The 20,219-nt window shown below is 41.8% G+C and overlaps 1 protein-coding gene across 1 annotated transcript in view; it reads right to left on the bottom strand.

The window, feature by feature from the left end:
* Positions 1-20,219, bottom strand: part of RAD18 (RAD18 E3 ubiquitin protein ligase) — a gene marked incomplete at its 5' end in the record, with an annotated part of 39,984 nt that overhangs the window by 16,669 nt on the left and 3,096 nt on the right. The window contains 5 exons of the mRNA XM_010166348.1: positions 4,717-4,777; positions 5,480-5,556; positions 9,371-9,555; positions 11,606-11,705; positions 13,829-14,184. Of these exons, the coding sequence (XP_010164650.1) occupies positions 4,717-4,777; positions 5,480-5,556; positions 9,371-9,555; positions 11,606-11,705; positions 13,829-14,184 (779 nt within the window). The remainder of the gene's footprint in view (positions 1-4,716; positions 4,778-5,479; positions 5,557-9,370; positions 9,556-11,605; positions 11,706-13,828; positions 14,185-20,219) is intronic.

The following is a 20,219-nucleotide window of genomic DNA, read 5'->3' as shown; positions in this document are numbered from 1 at the left end:
CTTGTTAAGTACTGCAATTACCATTTAATTATTGTGGTCACACCAAGCCTGTCAGAGCTCAAAGAGCGTCTGGCTGATACTCTTAGCCGTGTGGTTCGGTTCTGGGTGGCAAGGAACACGCTGCTAGACAGACACAGTAGAATCTCATGACTACTCTGCAAATTGCTTCAAAGGTGCTTTGGGTTTTTCCACCCCCCATTTCTGCAGTAAAGCGATGGCCAAAGCCTTTGTGTCATGCTTATTATACTGTTTTGATTCAGATCCTCTAAATCACAGTTAATTGCTCTTTGGTACTCTCTTTGCACTTTCAATCACTTAGTATGTTCCAAGCAATCCCCTGGTATTCAGTCAAAGCAATGTTGTTTTTTACTCTAGATACTTCAAATTCTTTACTCGGAGGCTGGGAAAATACCCATCTCCTCAGACAGACGTGGATTGCCCAACCCTCGCTGGCACCAAGGGAACACGTTGTTTTCCCCACGAACGCACCAGCTTCCACTGAAGCTGTATGTGACTGTTGCTACCCACCGCTGGTAAAGCGCGAGAGCCCACCAGTCCACACGCACGGCTTCGTACTGGTATGTTACAGTGGAGGCAGCAAACGTGAACTGCTGTTCTTTGGAAGGACTTTCAACAAAAAGTCACTCTGAGAAACAGAATTGTCCTTTTGAAATAAAGAAATTATTTCAGCTAAAAGCTTCAGCCTAGTTTTTGCCTACGGAAAAAGCATTCAAAATGTTTTCCGTGTTGGAGGTAGGAAGGTCTGATGAACATCTGAAATATCCTTGGGGCAAAGCAGCCCTTTGTAACGGGGCAGGAGAAGGTAAACCACACACAACCCTTCCTCTGGGCTCCGTGCTGCCTCTCCCAAGTGCCCCTCAACCAGCTGATGGAGACTCCAGAGGTCCATCACGCAATGAAACCCCAGCTCCCAGCTGGAGTATTTTCCAATCCATCCTTGCAGGGAGCAGGACTGCATCTAACCACTGCATCCAACCCGAGCGCCGTCCTGCTGCGGGGACAGGAGTGGGGAAAGCCAGGATCAAATCCTCTCAACTTCTGCCCCACAGAAGGGAACAGATTTAACACCGACTCCCTCTCCCTGCGCAGCCGAAATCGCCACATAAGGTCACAGCTCCTTCAATAAAGGGAGTTCTTGTCCCAGACGCTGTTTGAGCTGCTGCACGTTCATTATGTCATTCCTTTGGTGCTTCAGTTTTTCCAGCATTACTATTTTTTGTTGTTTTGTTTTATGGTGTAACCACAAAGCTTTTCAAGCAAAAAAACAAACGTCCTGGCAAAGCAAGGCACTATTTGAGACAAAGCAAGGCAAGAGACACTGTAAATCACCGCTGAGCTGAAATGACACACTACGCCCGTTTCATAAAACTACGGGCGTGTCAATAATAAAACAACCACAGATATAATTACAAATATTTAAAACACAAGAGATAAATCATATTGCAAATTAATAACACTGCAAAGTAAAAGATTTATAAGCAGAAAAAGCAACAGAATACATTTTTTTAACAAATGTATTTATTTTCCTGTAGATATTTTAACTCTTTAAATAGGGGCCTGACAATGAAAAAAGCAGGAGGAGGCTGAGAGCAGGTCAAGGGTGTCCCTGAGCTCCCCAGGAGAAGATGGGAGCTCCTGCAGCGCACAGCAGATTTAATTGCAGCTCCCAGGCACAGACCCTGGCAGCTGCTCCAGCAGAGTATATAAAGCATATAGCATATAAACTGTCCTCAAGGTTCAACAAGCCAAAATATTAATTAGTATTTCAAAAACACTTCACGCACAAAGAACACACACACACACACACAAAAAAATACCAACAGTGTAATTTACAATTTGCCAAGAGCCTGGGAAATTGAAAAGAAGGTAAGGAGGATCTTGGTTTATCTTGCTTTTCAACAAGGCTGTGACTTGGCTCCCTGGTGTTGTGTGATTCATATGGAAATACAGAACAAAAAGTATACGGTTGAGGTTTTTTTTTTATTCAGAACCTATGCCAGAGTTAATTAATTCACTAATTCAGCTGTGAATTAAGGACCTCGAGTGCAAATGTTGTAAATTAAAAGGAAAAAAAGCCTTTCATTGTGCAATAAAGCTTTTTAAAGTCCATCTGTGCTACAGTGAAAAAACGGCATTTGATAAAAGTTCTTTTAATACCGGTCCTCTAATTTTAATGTACAACTCTTTTTTCATGCTTATGATTTCTTCCCTATTGCTTTTATAAGAAATAATTTGCTGACACTAGTTAACATTTCCCTCTTTGGTCATCACTTCTTATTAATTTTAACACCATTAAATGTTTTTTCTATCTTCTCTTTTTTCCTCTCTCTCTCTTTTTTTTTTTTTTTTTAAGACTTTTAAATGTTCAATTAAGCTGCCTGAGGCTAATGTATTCACTTGGTGGTCTTGATAATTTTGAAACTACACCCTTTTAACAATATAAACTCAATAAAATATCAGGGTTTGGAAAATTAAGCCAACATTTAATATCTTCCTATTGTAAAACACGTACAACAGATCAAGAAAGTAAAAGGACAGCGCAGCAATGCCAGCGCCCTGCGGCCACTGCCAGCAGCAGGCAGCAGCCGGGTGCAGAACCGGCTGGTTCCACACGCCCCCCAGCCAGGACACAACTGTTTGTAAGGTTGCAACGCGAAGGCAACCAGGGATCCAGCTTTACAAGGAATCTGTGCACGTTCAAAATTCAAAAAGAACAAGGTAAGTGGGTTTCTTGCACTGTCTCAGTTCTCTGTGGACAGCACCGCCGTACAAAGAGCTCTGCTCTGATTACTTGGAATTAGAGGAGAATGCTTCAGATTCAAAACCACAAACAGTGCATGGACACTTAAAAAAAAAAAATATATATATATATATATTCTCAGGAACAGAAACAAAAGCAAGGAAAAGAAATTGCAAAAGATTTAGGCCCTTATTTAGCCTTCACAGAAACCCAACTAAAATCAACAAGGCTAAATCTAGCAGCTTTATGGAATAACTTATATGCCTGAAGCAACACAAGGAAACACAGGAAATACAACCATATTGCAGATTTAAATACACTCTTAAGTACAATCAGAACAAGTTGTCCCCTCATTGCTTTGCTCCTCTGTGGCTGAAAGCAGAGAAGTTTAATGTTCATTGAATATTGTTTCAGCATTACACACTAACTACCACGTTGGAGGCTGCGAGCAGAGCGCAGGTGAAGCAAAATGAGTGAGAAACAACAGGAAAGACTTCACGAATAATAAACCACCACCAGGGAGCTAAGTACAAAGTAATGTTATTTAAAACCTGATGTACAAACACACCGAGAAGGGTCAGGAAATCATCTGTAAAAAATCAGTTTACATTAGCCATTTCTGTACTAAATTACAACAGGATGCAAGTCCTACAATCTTTAATTCTCACAGAACGTTTGCTTCTAAACTAACCATGAAGATGGTTAGATGGTTCCACAGAAAGGGAGAACACAGCTTAAGTTTAAGCACACAAAAAGAAGAAAGCTTGAAATACTGTGCTTTCCCAGGGTCAGGTTAAGCAGGAATCAATTCTCTGTTGGAAAACAAAAACAAAAAACCCAAACAAACAAAATTGAATCACTGCACTACAGGTCTCTCTGTGACATTATTCTGATTTTTTTTTTTTTGTCTCTTCTCTTCTTTCCCTTAAATATTTATTCCAGTTACACTTTCTGAAACACATGCTGTTATTCTGTCAGGGCAGACGCAGGTTTAATAACCAACAGAAACACTGGTCTCTTGCACAAACAGAGAAGACCCTGTAAAAAATGAAACAAATCGGCAACAACAAAACCAGAAACAAACAAACCACCCAGACTGCACTGAGTCCCGGTTGCCCGCACAGGATAGAGGTTTTTTTAAGAGGTCAACCAAATGAGAAGAGTATTCTGTCTAAAAGATTGCTTCAAAACCAAAGGGCTGGACGGGAGGGGAAAGCAGAAGAGGATGCAGGGAGGAGACAGGAACGTGCAAGTGCTTGTGGAGAGGGGTGTGAAGGGAGGGAGCGGATGTGAGGAGCACAGTGAAACCCTGGATGATCCAAGAATCACAATATCCAAATAAAATATGGAAAATCTCACAAGCAAAGCACAATCTGCATTCACCACAGTCACAACTGCTCTTCTGTTCTTCAAAACCAGCATCACAAGAACTGTACGGAGAGTCTGACAGAGAGCAGGACACCGAAGCAGTGATCCCCCTCCACCTGACAGCCAGCAGCCCGAAGGGACACAGCTGGCACACATGCCAGCACTGCCGGGTCTCAGGGAGTCCTTTCAGAGAAGTTCTGCTCCTTATTTCCACCCGAGGACTCCCAGTGAAACCACACACCTGTGCATCACACATCCAGTGCAGGAAACAGAAACACTCTGCTTTCCTGTTCTTTATGCCCAACAAATATCGGGGAGCATTAGGAAGGTAATTGGGAAGTGCATCGGTGGAGATGCGTGAGGCAATCAGCTTCCACCTCATCTTAGCCAGCCCTGGCAGGGAGTTTTCCCAAACATCAGTACTTAACAGAGACTGAGTTTCAAAAGGAAGTTTCAGCCCAAACAGGTAACTTCTAGCTTTGATTTATTAAATGTGTGGAGGGGGAAGTGTACACGCTTCTGTTTGCATATTTTAGTACAAAGGAAAAGTTAAGAGCAAAATGAAGTGAAACTTGTGTATTACTTACGATAATCAGTGTGGATCTCATCTATTTCTTCCTCTGTCTGGTCCTTTGTGAAGGTCAAGTTCTACAGAAATCATACAAATGTTTATTTACAGAAACAAAAAAGATTATAAAGCTGGTGCATACTTTAAAACCAGGGACTTAAAACTGGAAGAAGGATCAGCTGTCTGCTTTTCCCCCACTAGCTCTTACCATCTCATCCACAGACAGAAACATATATATTGAACGTGCATATACACACTGTCTTGCTTTGCTCTCACAAAGTCGCCAGGACTAAGCCAAGCCACCCCATTAACACCCAGCATGTGTGGACCATTAAGTATTTCCTAATAGTGTGCAACAAACATGCTCCAAAGTCACAGAAGTATCATATGTCATGGGAAAAGACAGGAGCTATTGCTGATACGGAAGCAAGGAATTTGCTAGCTAAATCCCAGAGAATTCTAGGAAGCAAAATATTCCCCACACTGCCATGGAGGGTCAAAATCCTCCAATATGACCAAGGGGAACAATTCTCAAGCATTTTTATTGCAATCAAAAAAATCCTCCTACTTAAATGGCTTGGGCATAGACACATTAGCAGTAGACAAAGGACTGCCCATGACAAATGAGCGATATGAGAAAGTCATGTTGATCAGAAGATGGTATATGCAAATTCCAACATACAACCTGGGAATCTGGGAATTCCCATAGTAAAGTGATAGGTAAATATGTTCAGTGCCCACTCTGCAATCCCCCCGTTTGGGAACAAAGACAATCAGCTTACATTTTCACTGGTTTTATTAAATTCCAGTTGAATCCGAATCTTCTCATTCTTTTGCAGCTCTTTAACAATCTCTGCAACTGTTTGAAAATACAAGAAACAGATCACTAAAACAGGAGCTGTTAAATAAAAATACCTAACAGCACTGAATGAAACCCCTGTGAATTTAAATCACAGAGAGACAAACTGGCATGAGCTCCCCAACAGTGAACACTCAGACTCCAGTCACAAGCAAATCCAAAGGGCTTGGGGTTGCACCGGTGCTCAGCAGGCGTCTGTTCATGCAGAGGCAGCAGCCGAGCAGCAAAGCAGCGCCCAGGACCGGGGACCAGGCGGCGAGGTCAGGAGCCCTGGGCCTTGGCCAAGGCACCATGCAGCCAGCCCTGCCCTGCTCGCCAGCAGCTGGCTCTCCTCCACCTCCTGGGCTGTTCTTCTCATTCCCTTTCTATTAAATAGATGGGAAAATGTCGTCTTTTCAAATCTTACCTGAATCTCACTCTAGCACACTACAGCGTTTCTGTGGCGCTTTCATATAGAGTTTCCACTTAATAACGTATTTTTAAACGGAAGCTAAAAGAATGACCTCTACTATTTATCTTCTTTCTACCTCCAAGGACTGCCTTCCGAGGCAGCAGAAAACTGTCTGCAGGCTTATGTCCAAAACCCATAGTCCAAAGATGAATTACAACCTACTGTAATGATTAAGTCAGACACCTCAAAAGCATATAAACAGACATAACTGTGTTTGTTAACATTTAACTAAAACTCCAGCTATGCAGGACCCTGCCTGGTTTATTTTGACATTTACTTTTACAAATCTGTTTCTACACTTAGTCATTTTCACAGACCTACTAGGTAGCTATGGATATTTAAACAAACACTTGCACTAGACAGTAAAGCAGCCAGAGAACAAGAAGCTTATTAATCTGTGAAAGAATAAAACCTGTTCCAAACTGGTTTAAGCAAAATCCAGGAATTTGGCACTTCTGTTTCCTCAGAAGCTCAGCTATTAGTATTATATAGTGACCTGAGGTTCACTGCTACCACTGAGAATGCAAGTCTGCATCTTAACTGCTACTTTAATCATTCGCCCTTTATAAATAGGTATTGAGCCAGAATTCAGTAGAAGTTCTGCATCACTTCAGGCAAACTAGCTGAAGTACACCCCAACACACTGTGACACTCTTCATTTAGCCAGCCTGGATGAACAACGCAGACAGGGACTTGGTGCTACCCCATCCCCAGCACAAAGTGGAGAATCACCCCTTCTCCCAGCACTTTAAAGGACCATCAGAACTGCCTGTGCTGCTCAGCTCCAGGTCCAGCGCACCCTGAGCGGACACGAGGCTCCAGTCGAACCAGCATCCCTTTCTCACACCAACCCCCTGACCCTTCCCTTCCCCTCACCCCCAGCTGCCGTGGCTCCTGACCAGCCCACTCCTCACTTCACTGCCCAACTGCTCGGCTCCCGCTCGGCTATCGGCGCACGGTGTACCTCAGGACCTACAGCAGCTGTACATCTGCTCCTGCCCTTGGGGGAACTCGGAGAGGGGCTCTGAGAGTGTTTAATTATATTTCCAATATTAACATAAATCACAGCATGATTGAAATTCGGATGCAAGTGCTGTTCTCACAGACTTAAACAACAAATATCCTGAACTTCTATCATTGCTGAAGTCTGAAGTCAAACGCGATCTTAACTCTGTCTGCTGGTTCTCATCCCAAAGACTTCCTGTTTATTCTGTTTATTTTCAGAAGTGCTTAGGCACAAACTAAGAGTGACACTTGGCACCTAAATCACTTAGGCACTTAACCTCCTTAGTCAAGTCCTTCAAATGGTTAAAGGAGCAAAATGACAAAGCAAACAGTCTTGGTTGCAAACTCGCTTTTCACATACACTTGCTCCCACAATTCCAGCCAAGAGCTGGCAAGTGAAATCAAGATTTCAAAAAGTGAGAGTCTAAAGTTTGGCTGCTAAATTCATATTTATAGTCCTCAGCGACTAACTTTATTTTTCAAAAAGCCCCACATCTGGTAGTTTTGCCTGTTTAATACAGAGGTTGCACACCAAAAAACATACTTGATTTTTGAAAGGCCACACTAGAAGTTGTGGATATTCAGCATTTCTGATTATCTGATCACATATAACACCACATGTGCATGGAGTTAACATATGAGCTTTTAATACTCACTTGAAATACATATTCCCCTGTACTGTCAAATTTATTAAATGATAACTGATTAATTAAGTGGTTTTTACTGTGTTTAAATTTGGCAGCTTTCTCAAAAGGTATTTCTCACTCCTGGCCCCAAATTATTCCTGTTTCAGATAAGCAACAAACAGCAAATGTAAAGTTTGGCTGTGCACCTGCAGTGGTACGCTGCCTGAGTCACAGAGACGCTGAACCCAGCTCTGCCTGAACCCAGCTCTGCCTGAACTGTTCCTCAGCTCCCTGCCCTGCCCTGCCTGCTCCTGTGGTTCCACTGCCAGGGAGACCAAAAATTTATCTGGTCCAAATAGTTTTCGAGCCCTTCAGCACACACAAAAACGTTCAGAGTTATTAACAGCTTCTGAAAGAAATGGTGAAATTGTGTCTCAGGACTTAAAGTCTCTCTGTAAACATGAGAACTGAAGAGATCAAACTGAGGGTTAGGAACAGTTTTTATTTCTCATGTCTCCACCTTTGAAATAACCGAGCCCCGGCGTTGCCAGCAGCAGGACCGACCCACACTACAGACCTAGCCGACAGCAAGCTATGTCCTGAAACCCGTGCAGAACATGCAATAGCCTCTATATGAGAATTTCCAGGACACTAACGGCTACACAGCTCCCAGGAGGGTCATATCAGAACATGATCCTGGTAGAGATTCCTTTAAAAGGACTGTTTGCCATAAACTTCTAATCCAATAAAAAAATATAAATCTGATGCCTGTCTCACCCACACATGCCAGTGTGTTTGTGCTGTTACTCATATCACGTGCAGAACTGAACTGAGAGATGATAAATGCCACATCGTTAGAAAAGATGCATGTTTTCATCTTGTATAAAACAGAACATAACAAGATGAGCTGGGACAGTTCTCCCTCTAGCTCACATGAGCTATTCAAAACTTAAAAAAAGGTCACACTGCCTACAAAACCAGGCAGCACAAACAGCCTCCCGGGATCGCCGACTCCCTGGTCCAGCCCTGGCATTTGCCAAGCATTAAACCTGAGCACACGCAAAAAATGCTGCTGTTCGAAGGAAGTTTACATTGCACGCACATCAGAGACTCAAACACATTCTCCTTATCCCATACAGCTGTTCAATGCTACAGATAGTCTGAGTTTAATAGTGTATAAAATTGCTGACAAACACCTAAATTGAGATAAACTCCAGCAAAACATTAATATTCCTTATTAATTCATTCTACCCTTACCTATCATCTCTAAAAAGAAATCTAATTTTTAACTTAAATTCAACAAAAATATAAAAGTCTCAGGGTGGGAGGAAAAGAACAAACTCGGAACAAAAGATAAATCAATAATCTGTTCACTTACTAAGAACCTCAGAGATTTCCAATTTTTTGACAAAAAGTCTGAGAGTCTAATTTGGAGGCACTCATTAAAATACAAAGTCAGTAAAAGCACAGAACATTTTTCAGAACAGGTTTAGTAAGCCCGGAATTATCAAAGAATTTCAACAGAAATTTACATCCTTGCTGGATACTTCCAGAGTACAGCAACACATTTCTGGATTTCATTAAATTCCTTTTTTTGCATTAATTTTGATTTACATAAGAAATTTTTCCAGCTCCAGTTTTCCCAAATATTCAAGCCAGCCTTATTCCTACCCTGAGAACTGCAAACACAGAGTTTGCGATGGTAAGAACTTTCCTAAAGTTTCTAACTTACCCGATTTGGGATTTAGAGAATCACACTGAGCATTATACACGTGCACAAACTCTTGGTGTCTTTTAATGAGCTGCTGGCGGGTCCCGTGGGTAGACAGACCATGTTCCTTTAGTTTCTTCTTCAAATCACGATCAGAGAGCAAATTGTAAACAACTTTAGACATGGGCTTCCTTTTGTGAGCAGAACTGCAGAAGGAAAAGGAAACAAACTTTTTTTAATTAATACATCTAGTAAGAATCAAAATAGTGACTTATATTTTTACAGGACATTTCACCCACCCTGGGTAAGAAATACCTGAAAGAATCATTTCAGCCATGACAGACACGATGAGTTACACAAGTTATCACAGACACAACAGCAACAGCTCAAGGAAGCCAGAAAACTTTTTCCATCTACCACAAAGAAAATTTTAAGTGTGCAGAAAGCAACAGGTCTAGTCCAATTTTCTTTAGGAAATGATGCAAACACTCCTCATGTAACAGGTATTGCAAGTCAGTTTTTAAGATCTACAGCAAAGGCTTCAGGACCACATCAGCAAACACAGTTTTGTTCACCATCATGAGGTGAATACATTCACTCTGAATTCAAAAGGAAGTGTACTGAATCCAGATTGCTGAAACACAGGTTTTCCACCCAAGTGCTGCCCATGCCTTACCTGAACTGGTTGGTGAAGTTTTAAAAGCATTAAAACTGCAAGCCAAAACTTGAATTAGGAGATTTTTCAGCTTTCTGGGAAAATGACTTTGAGAAAAAGAGTCATGTCCCTGAAAGCAGATCTGTAGCTCCCATTTAACAGAAGGGTAGTTTGGTAATACAGAAAGTGATATTAAAGAGAATTAGATGCTCTCAGATGAATAACATCTAAAACTTACTCCTTCACACTGCCTTATGTCAGAAGAACTCAACATTCCTGGCATAGCTAGGGAAAACATCTTAATCACACAAAAAAGCCACAAAAAATTCGAGTCTACTACAACTTTTCTCATCCCTGAGAATTCAGTGTTCTTTGTGAACACACACTTACCTGTTGTAATTACTCCTGTGCAGGTTTTGGGGACTAAATTATCAGTTCTGCTGAAATACTGCTCAACTGTTAACATAGCATGCCATGTGCTCCTAATCTGAGAATAAACAGAGCTAAAATTCCTCAGAGAAGAGCTCAAGATGTGTTGTTACTGAAACCCAAACACCACTGCCGTAAAATAAATACATTGCCAAAAAGCCAGCATTTAATACGCGACAGAAGTATCTCACATGATACCTCCTTGAGATCTGAGCAGTCTCCATAAAATAAGCAAAATTTAAAATTCTGTTAGGGACATGGGCTTGACACCAAAGATCTGGCTTTTATTTGCATTCATTAAGAACAGAGAAAATGCTAAAAACATCCCAAATTAAAATTAAAATGTAACATCAGATTTCAATACTAATTTACCATTTATTCACCTTCAAAGTCCTTTAGCTTCTGGATTGCATTCTAAGCATGGCTGGGCAAAATAAGAGATTTAACATAAAATTACTTTCTAATTCAGGGTTCGGAGGAATTGGAAATACAAGCATGCAGTAAAACCACATGCAGCAAAAGTCCCTCAGTTCTTAAGTCTGATCAGTTAGAATAATAATGGCCTAAATTTATGCTAGTAAGTAAAATAAACTGAAATGTACGCTCCTGCTGTGAATGTGGCGACCGTGACAAATTCTAGGGCAGAAGCATAAAGTCAAAGGCATGCATTAACCTTGTGGAAATGGAGATCTTAAAGAAACAACCTTGACTGGGGCAACTTGCAGAGAAGCAGTCAGATGGAATCTGTATTTTTTTTTTTAACTTGACAGCTAGTGAAGCAATTGTCTTTTGGCCCATCTGAATGGAGGGAACAAATTCATTCACCAAGTAGAAAATGGGAATAAATGTTATCTGAATAGAATTTTAATGCTAGTGAGCAGAAATGTGATGAGCATAATGTACAGACTGTTTTACTCCCCGTGTTGAATTCTTTAAAACATTGTCCAGGGTTCTCTTGCCACTAAAAGCCAAGAAGTAACTCTGCTGGCAATCCACATACTTTCTTGAGAGGGGCAAATCACCACTATCATATTTATATAGTGATATATACAGCAGGTAACAAAGAAACAAACACAATCCACTGTATTATAACCCATCAACTATTATTTCTTTTTTCAGCAGTGCAGAAAAATGGCTACATGCATATAAAATTTCTTAAAGTTGCTCCTTACCTTCTGAGGCTGTCCTTCTTCTCATCTCTTGTCAAGCAGCTATCCAGATGTTTGTTTATAAATTGCTCTGGAATAGCAACCTCACAAACAGGACAATCCACTGAAAGCAAGGGAGAAGGAATTTACTAGCGTGTATATTACAGCAAAGAGCAAATGTTTTCATGTGAAAAACTAATAGTTGATTGAAGAAAATGAAAATCCAGAATTCCAGATTTTATTTTTTTTTTAAAAGTTCTGGCATGTCTATCCAGAGTCTTCATTTTTAGCTCTCTTTTTCATTCCAGAACACCTATTTCCCTCTCTACCTAATATCAGAATGGCTCTCATCCTCCCTGCAGTCAGATGGAATGAAATCTCTAATAAAAATCTAGAGCAACATACATACTACACAGAAACCTAGGGGCTAATATAACCATAAGCATATTTCCATGCTGATGTCTTTCATTTTTGCAGTATTTCACTCCTAAATAAAGGAAGTTGTTTCTTTTTGCTAAAACGGCATAGCACAAACTTTATGCACATTAACATCACGTTCCCAGTTTGTGGCTCTCAACAGGACTGTCAATAAATGAGTTAACTCAGCCTCCTATGATCCAACCCTGCCCCACACTCATTTCTTAGTACAGATAACTAGATTTTCTGACATGGGCTCAGAGGCTCACAAATGCCCTATAGCATGGTCCCACCCAACCTGGAATTCTTCTTGCATCAAATTTTCAAGAAGCATTGGTAAATATTACCTGTAAAGACAGTCAAAAGACACAGACTTAAAATATTTGTCTTTAGTGATCATGTTAAGTCAAAACCAAAAGGCTAACTTTAAATTATCAGCAGGAGAAGGAGACTCTTAACTGACATCCTCTGTGTTAGCATAAGGAAGTCAGTTTTGATTTAAAAGGCAAAATAAAAAAACAACCTATGAAAAACACTGTGAAATGTTGTGGGAATTGAGGGAGTTATCTGGTAACACTGCTTTGCAATTCCTGACTCCCATGACATCATATTCTAGTCAAAGGTTAGGGAAAAAAACCAAAACAAAACCAAACCAAACCTGGGACAGTAACATAACACAATAGTTCCGAGCAGTCTGTTACTGTATTTGACGTTAACATTTCAAGGTTTAACACAGGAACAAATAATACTTACAAAACCACTTCAGCATTGCCTCCTTTCGGGTCTTTCATTTGTATTGTTTGACCAACTACTTTGCATTTTGTGGAAATAACTTCAATGTAACGCATGCTCGACAATTGAATAAGGTCATTAAATGGTAAGCGAGTGAAAATTTCAATTGCTCCAGAATAAATGAGCAGTAAAATTCCATACGAGTTTCAAATGACCAACGCAAGCAAGTCTGATGCATGAAACCAGGAAACATAAGCTCTGCCCAAGCTGATGCCATTTTCCTATGGCCACTTTTCTGGCTGTACTACATCTTTAAGCAGTATTTACTCAGCTAATGAATAAATATGAACATCAGAGTTCCAGCTCAATAAATTATTAAGCAAAAGAACGGAACTAATAAGAATCAGTGTTTTACTCTTTAGGCTTTTATTTTAATTTAGCCTTTTAATTGGGTCAAAAGGATGCCTGCCATCATGTCAAAACTGAGAGGATTCTCTCATTTTATTGTACTTGATTAGTATAAATGGGCATTTTAATGCTCTTAACATTGTATAATTACAGAAGAATAAAGCAGATTACTTTCTTCTGGAGAGCGTATGAATAGGAATATTAATAAAATTGAAACCACGATCACTTTGAGTGTGGGTGTACCCCTCAAATAACAAACACGTTATAAAATACCTTGCTTCTGGTTACTTAGAGCAGAACGAGTGTTGGTGGTGTCTGTCTGGTCATTAAGGGGAAGGAGGAGAGAAAATGACTTCGTTTTTTACTGAGCAAGACTGTTGTCCAACTATTGTTTTTTAGAGCTGTTACTCAAAGCAAAGGAATCTGTAAGCGTTGAACTCCATTTAATTACTTGGCAGCAGCCCAAACTTCCTCATCAAGAATATGCTCGTGGCAGAGCGGTCCCATATGAGCTGCAATCTGAATGAAGCTCAGTCCGGTTCAACGGGAACCGTCTGAACGTGCCAGTGCAGATCAGAGCAACGCAGAGAAGCGAGATGAGTGCCACGCTCTGAAGGGTCTCTAATGCATACAGCCAGACACAACCACAGACGTGGGAAACAGGACAAAAACAAAAATGAAGCATCCCACCTTTCTTGACTACTTTTACCACCGATGTAGAAGGCTTTTCATGACTTCTGGTGCACTTAGGTCTCTCTCGTGATCCCACTTCATTGTCTTTACCATCAACCTCTGCAGAGCTGCTATAAAAGTTATCGTGTTCCTCAGTTCTGAAAATCTTCTTATCTGTTCCTGCCAGGCTGTCTGTCTTTGTTGAGGTGCAAACTTTTTCCTTTCTCAAGAAATTGTCAATCACTTGCACCTTTTCTTTTACAACTGGCCAAGAAACAGGATTCCTAATGTGACTTTTGCCAGCTGAACGCCTGCTACAGTCCAACGGAGGTGAAATCAGTGGAGTATCCAAGACCAACTGGAACAGTTGTTGTCTAGAAGCATCCAGAAGACAATATGCCATTAGCTACATTGGACAGTATTGGCTTTTTCTTTTAGAAGAAACCAGAATGAAAACAGATGGAGCTTTCCCTCCATTCCTTCCCCCCCTCTCCCCCTTGCTCGCACGTAGCACTTGGGAATTGGCTGGCCCACGCAAACCAGGAGCAGAAGCACACTAGCTGAGCCTCACCATGCTCTACAGAATCTTAACACTTGTCTTCCAGATTTTCAAACAAAAAATTACAATAAATTACATTTTGCAAGTGTAATACAATGCCTATCAAAACATCACACAGTAAAGAACAAGAGGTAGATGGCCGTTTTCAAGACAGAATACTCCAAGCACTGCACGTAGCTGTGACACAGGCTCCTGAAGTCAAAGAGCTGAGCAAAAAGTGTTGCTGTTTCCTTCTGCCCCTCCTTACTGGGGGTCTCCTTAGCTGCTCATGGCCCACCCAGCTAAGCAAACCCCACCAAGAAACTGCATGCTTGTCAGCTCTTGAGATTTAGTGTCAGCTAACCCAAACTATTTCTGTCACGTTTCATCGATGATCAAAGAGCGCAAACCCTGCATTCTTTTCTCATACAAAATAAGGGAAAAACATGACTGCCCACAAGAACAGCCCACTTCAATCTCCACCAGAACTCTCACCACCCAGCTACACATGCTTTACCCCCCACTCGTGCTCCCTACCCTCCTCAGGGCTAACAAATGTCAAGACACGAGTTAAACAGAAGCCCCTTTTCAAGGAAATAAGCTTGTATTTCACCGGTAGGAACAAGGGAGCAGCAGAGGCTCATTCTCCTGTCTGTCTCATTAGTACTTTCAGCTTTGAGCCAATATGAAGAACTATAAAGTCACTGTTGTCCTACTCGGGCAGTTGTGTTAAGATCTTAAAGACACTTTTTATTCCTACCCTTGCCCCAGGGTTTTTTGCAGAATCCTGTTTACTTTACCATGTATTTTTACAGCTCAGTCTAAGATAAATGAAGCCAGAAACTGCGTCCTTGGCAGGGAGGTGGCACAGTAATTCAGCTGCCCAGACTGCCCACATACCTTGTGGTTCACTCTCACTCCTGCATCTTCACAGGTGGAAGGAAGGCCTTCCCAACTAACATCAATGATGGACAACCCACATGCCCTACTCTTAACTGCTGCTACTTTGACAAGATTCCTCCACATCATGAAGGTCACAACGAAGTTCATATCATCCAGCCAAAAACAGCCAGCAGGAGTACACATGAGGTCATTAACTTACTCCCCTTTCATTCACCGCTCCATCATCTCTTGGCAACCTGCACACTAGTCACTTGTCGAGTTCTCAAAGAGTCCAAAGCCTGCACAGCTGCCCGGGTGTTCATTAGCTTTTCTCCCTGACTTGTTGCCATTCTCACCACCACCACCTGCCAAGCCCCAGCCTGCTGCATCATTGGAAGTCCTACCAAAAAAAGAAACTGCAGAAAAAGTTTTACTATCTCCAAGCTCTGACATCCCAGGACAGCTTACAAAAAAATGGAAAATCTTAAAGGAAATTAAGCATCTCTAACAACAAATGGTTCACCTCTGAGAGATGCTCTGTCCTCACTTCTTAAGTGGGATAGGGAAGACCTCTCCTTCACTTCTCTTTGTAGCAGGATAACATAAGAGGGAGGGGTGGGAACAGAGACAGCTTTTGAGGATGCTGAGGAGTCTAAGAGCCCCTACACCTAAAGGCACGCTGTACCTCGTGCAGCCCTGTGCCTCCACCACTCCAATCCATGCTGCACTGAAGACAGTTCAGCATTGGGTCACTGCTTGGAAAACTTTTCAGCCTTTTAAGATAAAGATTTTTCATGTCTGAGAAGAACAACTTATTAAGAACTGTCTGTATATATGAACCTGTTTTTAAAAGACACAAGTCACGAGGTGATCCCACAATTACACTAGTTTTAGGTTCCTGGTGAACAGTCACAACAGCCAGCTCAGCACCCTGAACGCTCTGCAGTGGTTATTTTCAACCTAGATGGAGAAGTCTGATTTGGAGCTTCAGTTTCCTGGATTACTGGATGCAATGACCACATCTGTCAGTGGCAATTCACATCTGTCCCAAGACACTCCGACTTTCTGCAGTGCAAACAAGTTCAATTAAGCGTGGCAGCAAAACTATGTTTTTCTGTCTGCTCATGCCTAGATATGGACTGGAAGTTTTTAAGGAGGTTAATTCCCTGGCTGACATGGACACAGAGTGGTCTGGCTACTGTTGGCGTAGGACCAACATCACGGGGAACTCATGAGCTAGTTAATGGGAACATCAGCAGAGTGCCCTCACACAGCCCTGTCCCACCCCTGCGCCACCTCTGCTGTTTACAAGGAGTGTGTTTCATCCTGAGCTCTCTGAAAGGTCTGACAGCGTGATCTGCTCAACACAGCCATTAGCAGCAATAATTGGCAGTGTCTCATTTTACTGCCCATAAATGCACGGGATTCTTCAACTTAAAGGTAACAAACTATGGCCTCAGAAGACTTGTCACGTCACAGATGGTTATATTCTACAATCAGGTTCAAAAGCGAACCAATTAGTTGCTTTTTATTTCTAATACACCTAGGCAAAGTTTAATCCTCAAAAGGACACAGCTAGGTGTTCTACCAAGCATGTACTAAAAATAAAATAAAATAAAATAAAATCCCCTTTTTGAACAAGGAATTTATCTCTTGGTTATGTAAAAAAATGCCTCTCTCTTCAGGCTCCCTCAGGATTTTATACAGGCAGCCTACCATTACAGGAGCTAATCAAAGTCAACACACACCCTTATATTATTCTTTCAGCTGTTAAGCAACCACTCTTAGACAAAAGCCCAACATCCTATGCTACAGCAAGATAAATCCTGCATGGCTCAGATAACACAAAACAGATCTGGAAATGCAATCACTTGGCATCGTATCAGCTTAGTTTTCCCATAAAATAAAGAATGATACAGGTCCAAAAGGCAAAACTATCTGAGCAATTAGCCAGTTGCCTGTATTAATTGCCTTTATCTAGAGAATGCAACTCTCCCCCTCATGTTTCCAGTGTATTTTCTATTGCTTTTGAGAGCTCCTCCTCTCCTCAAACTAACACATTCTATTTGTAACCACCAATTCTGTCTGTTCCTCCACAACACACATTCGCCAGCTGAAATGTATTTCCCAGTGTGTTCGCACTGACAACTCTCCTAGAAGTTAAACTTCACATCAGTTTATCTTCTCACCAGACTTAAGATTAATTCATATATCTCTTTCTCAACATTTCTCTCAGCAAGTATCCCAACAGTACAGCTTATAGTATCTTGAATTCTCCAAAGCAGAGACTTTAGTAGACTGATTTGTCCCTCAGGAAGGCTACCAGGACAAAACAGACATTTGGAGGTGGGCCTGGACCCCAGAGTGACCACAGACCCATAAAGGCTGAAGGCAGCTGGAGGGAAGGCAGCTCCATGGGCAGCAGCGGGCAGCAGACACACAGCAAAAGGCTCAGAGCACAAAGATTGGCACTTTTGGAACAAGTCCTGTACGAAAGGATGGGCTTCTGAACTCAGGAGAGTTGCTCCAGAGCTGACAAGACAGACTACCCAAATAAAAGACTATATCTCACTTCAAATGCCACCGGTTAATATCTACATGAAGGCAGCCAGAATAGAGAAATCTGAACAAAATCTTCAGATTCTGTAATACCAGTTGTCTCAGTAATATGGTCTGGTATAAAACAGAGAGAGAGAGAGAAACTGGAAAAACAAAACAAAAACCAAAACCTAACAATAAGTTGACAATAAAGGTTGCTTTAATTACACCACTGGTCTACAAATAATCATACCAAGTTTTTCCTCGTATTGAAGGATAAAGATTTATGAATAGACTTTCCGAAGGGATCTGATTTTGGCACAGAATTAATGGAAAGAGCACTAGGATGAGAATATGAAGACTTGTTTGCCAAAACACACACGAAATCTTTGTATTCACCCCCCTTTTTTTTCTGGTGGGAAAATACAGAAAACACTAGTACTGATTCAAAAGCAGAGAGAAAAGTCCCAGACTGGTTTTTCCCAGAAGATGGTATTTTGGGCCCACTGAGCAGTTTCACTGGCTGTGTGATGACATCTAGTGTCCCCACCGACCCACACCTCACCAACCCACACCTCAAACCCGGGCACCCCACACCCAGGCACTGGGCTCTCCAGTGGTACCTTTGTCACTGCCACTCCCCTCCCTCAACACCAGAGTGAATTACTCAAACTTCTTGTTATTCACAGAAATTCTGACAGTTGTTACTGGAGTGCTTCAGACAAGCCTGACTAGAGTGGAAGATTCATCCGTCATTCGGACTGGAGAGCAGAGCTGAGAGAAAGCGTGTAGCTGATGAAGTCCACCCTCCTACCATCACTCGACTGTCCAGCTCACCTAGAAACTGATTCTACTGGTCAACCTCAGGACAACATCATTTTCAAAAAGCTCTGCATTTTGCAGGCAGTTTTCAACATTATCTATTACAGGCTCTTAAGAATCTAACACAGACTGCTCTCAGCTCTCAGAGGTTTTAGCAGACACAGTTTTACCCTCCTGGCACAAAAGCAGTGAATGCATCACAGCTGACAAACCTCAGCTTAAGACCATAGGCAGACTTTAAAGGCTGAGAGAGGAATGAACAAGATGTAAGTCCGAGCATGCACTGTTATAACCAGTACCCAAATCCTCCTCTGAGACCCATCCTCTTTAATCCCTGGCTTGAGTTAGGGCAGGGAGTTCCACTTCTTTTAGTTTAACTGAAAATGGACGGTCATCCCAATACCCTGTATTCTGCAGAGCACACTCGCTCTGCCAGGGAGGCTTTAACAACAGGATCAACATCTTGCAAAATTTTTTTCCTTCAGATCTGCAAGACTCACAAAAAATATTTCAGTGTTCTCCTCCATCAAGATCCTAGTTCCCATTGCGTGGTCCATTTCCTTCTCCCTTGCCAAAGCAGCTATGAAGCAGAGAAAGCAGGTGAGAACCTAGTGCTTCCACATAAATAAATTCCAGGGAAAAGATGGGGTTGTGAATCTTCCTGGGAACAGCTCACACAGGACAGTCCTAACTGTACTAAAGGACAATTTCTCTCCTTTAAATTCCTCCTGTGTTCCTCCTGGAAGTTTAATCAGTGTATTAGATGTGACAGTAACCACCCTCTCGAGCACTCAGGGCAGATGTGTTTATTCCTCTGACTCAGTAGCTGTCAAGGAACCCTGATTAGGAAACTAAGATGTAAACTTAAAAGTAAAAACATATTTTTCTTCCCTGTGCATGAAAAAAAGTACAAATCATTTTAAAAAAGGACTAGTTTTCTACTTAGGCAAGTATAACTCTAATTTCTATTGCTAAATTTTCTAACTAGATGATGCAGAAACTGACGATTTTTAATCAAAATAATCTCTTTACTAGAGGACAATTAAATTAATTTCCAAACAACCCCAAAAGTTTACACTTATTATTTTTTAAGACACTGGCCACGTTGCAGCTGATAAAAATACTGTTCATAAAGGAAAAGCTGGCACAAACAGCACGCCCTGCCTTGCTCTCCTGACCTGGCCGAGTGATGAATTCTGCCTGCAAAGCCCAGCAGAGCCCAAGGAGCAAAGGTTGTTCTGCTGCGACAGCGCCTGTGGGCGTAACTGATGGGAGCCCCTGAACTCCCAGCATCTGCCTGGGCACCTGAACAAGAGCAGGGCACTGGCAATTCAGACCTGGTAAAGCCCAATCACACCTGCTCCCCTGCCCCTTCACACAGAACACAATGTTAACGGGCCTTAACGAACATCTTCACTTTCCCTGGGAAACATCAGAGTCCCCCAGTTGTACGGGAGGAAGCAGGACTCCCGGGACAGCATCACCAAGCGCCAGTGACCATGAAGGCTCCAACTCTGCAAACACTTGTGCGTGAGCTGAGCAGAAGTACAAATGATCAGCACTCAGGTGTATTTAGAATGATTTCCATTCCCTGCTCACACTGACCTCAGAGCACAGCTTTCACTTTGC

Source organism: Antrostomus carolinensis, unplaced genomic scaffold (assembly GCF_000700745.2).
Source record: "Antrostomus carolinensis isolate BGI_N321 unplaced genomic scaffold, ASM70074v2 scaffold14584, whole genome shotgun sequence".
Taxonomy (NCBI): Eukaryota; Metazoa; Chordata; class Aves; order Caprimulgiformes; family Caprimulgidae; genus Antrostomus; species Antrostomus carolinensis.
This window is presented reverse-complemented; position numbering and strand designations above follow the sequence as displayed.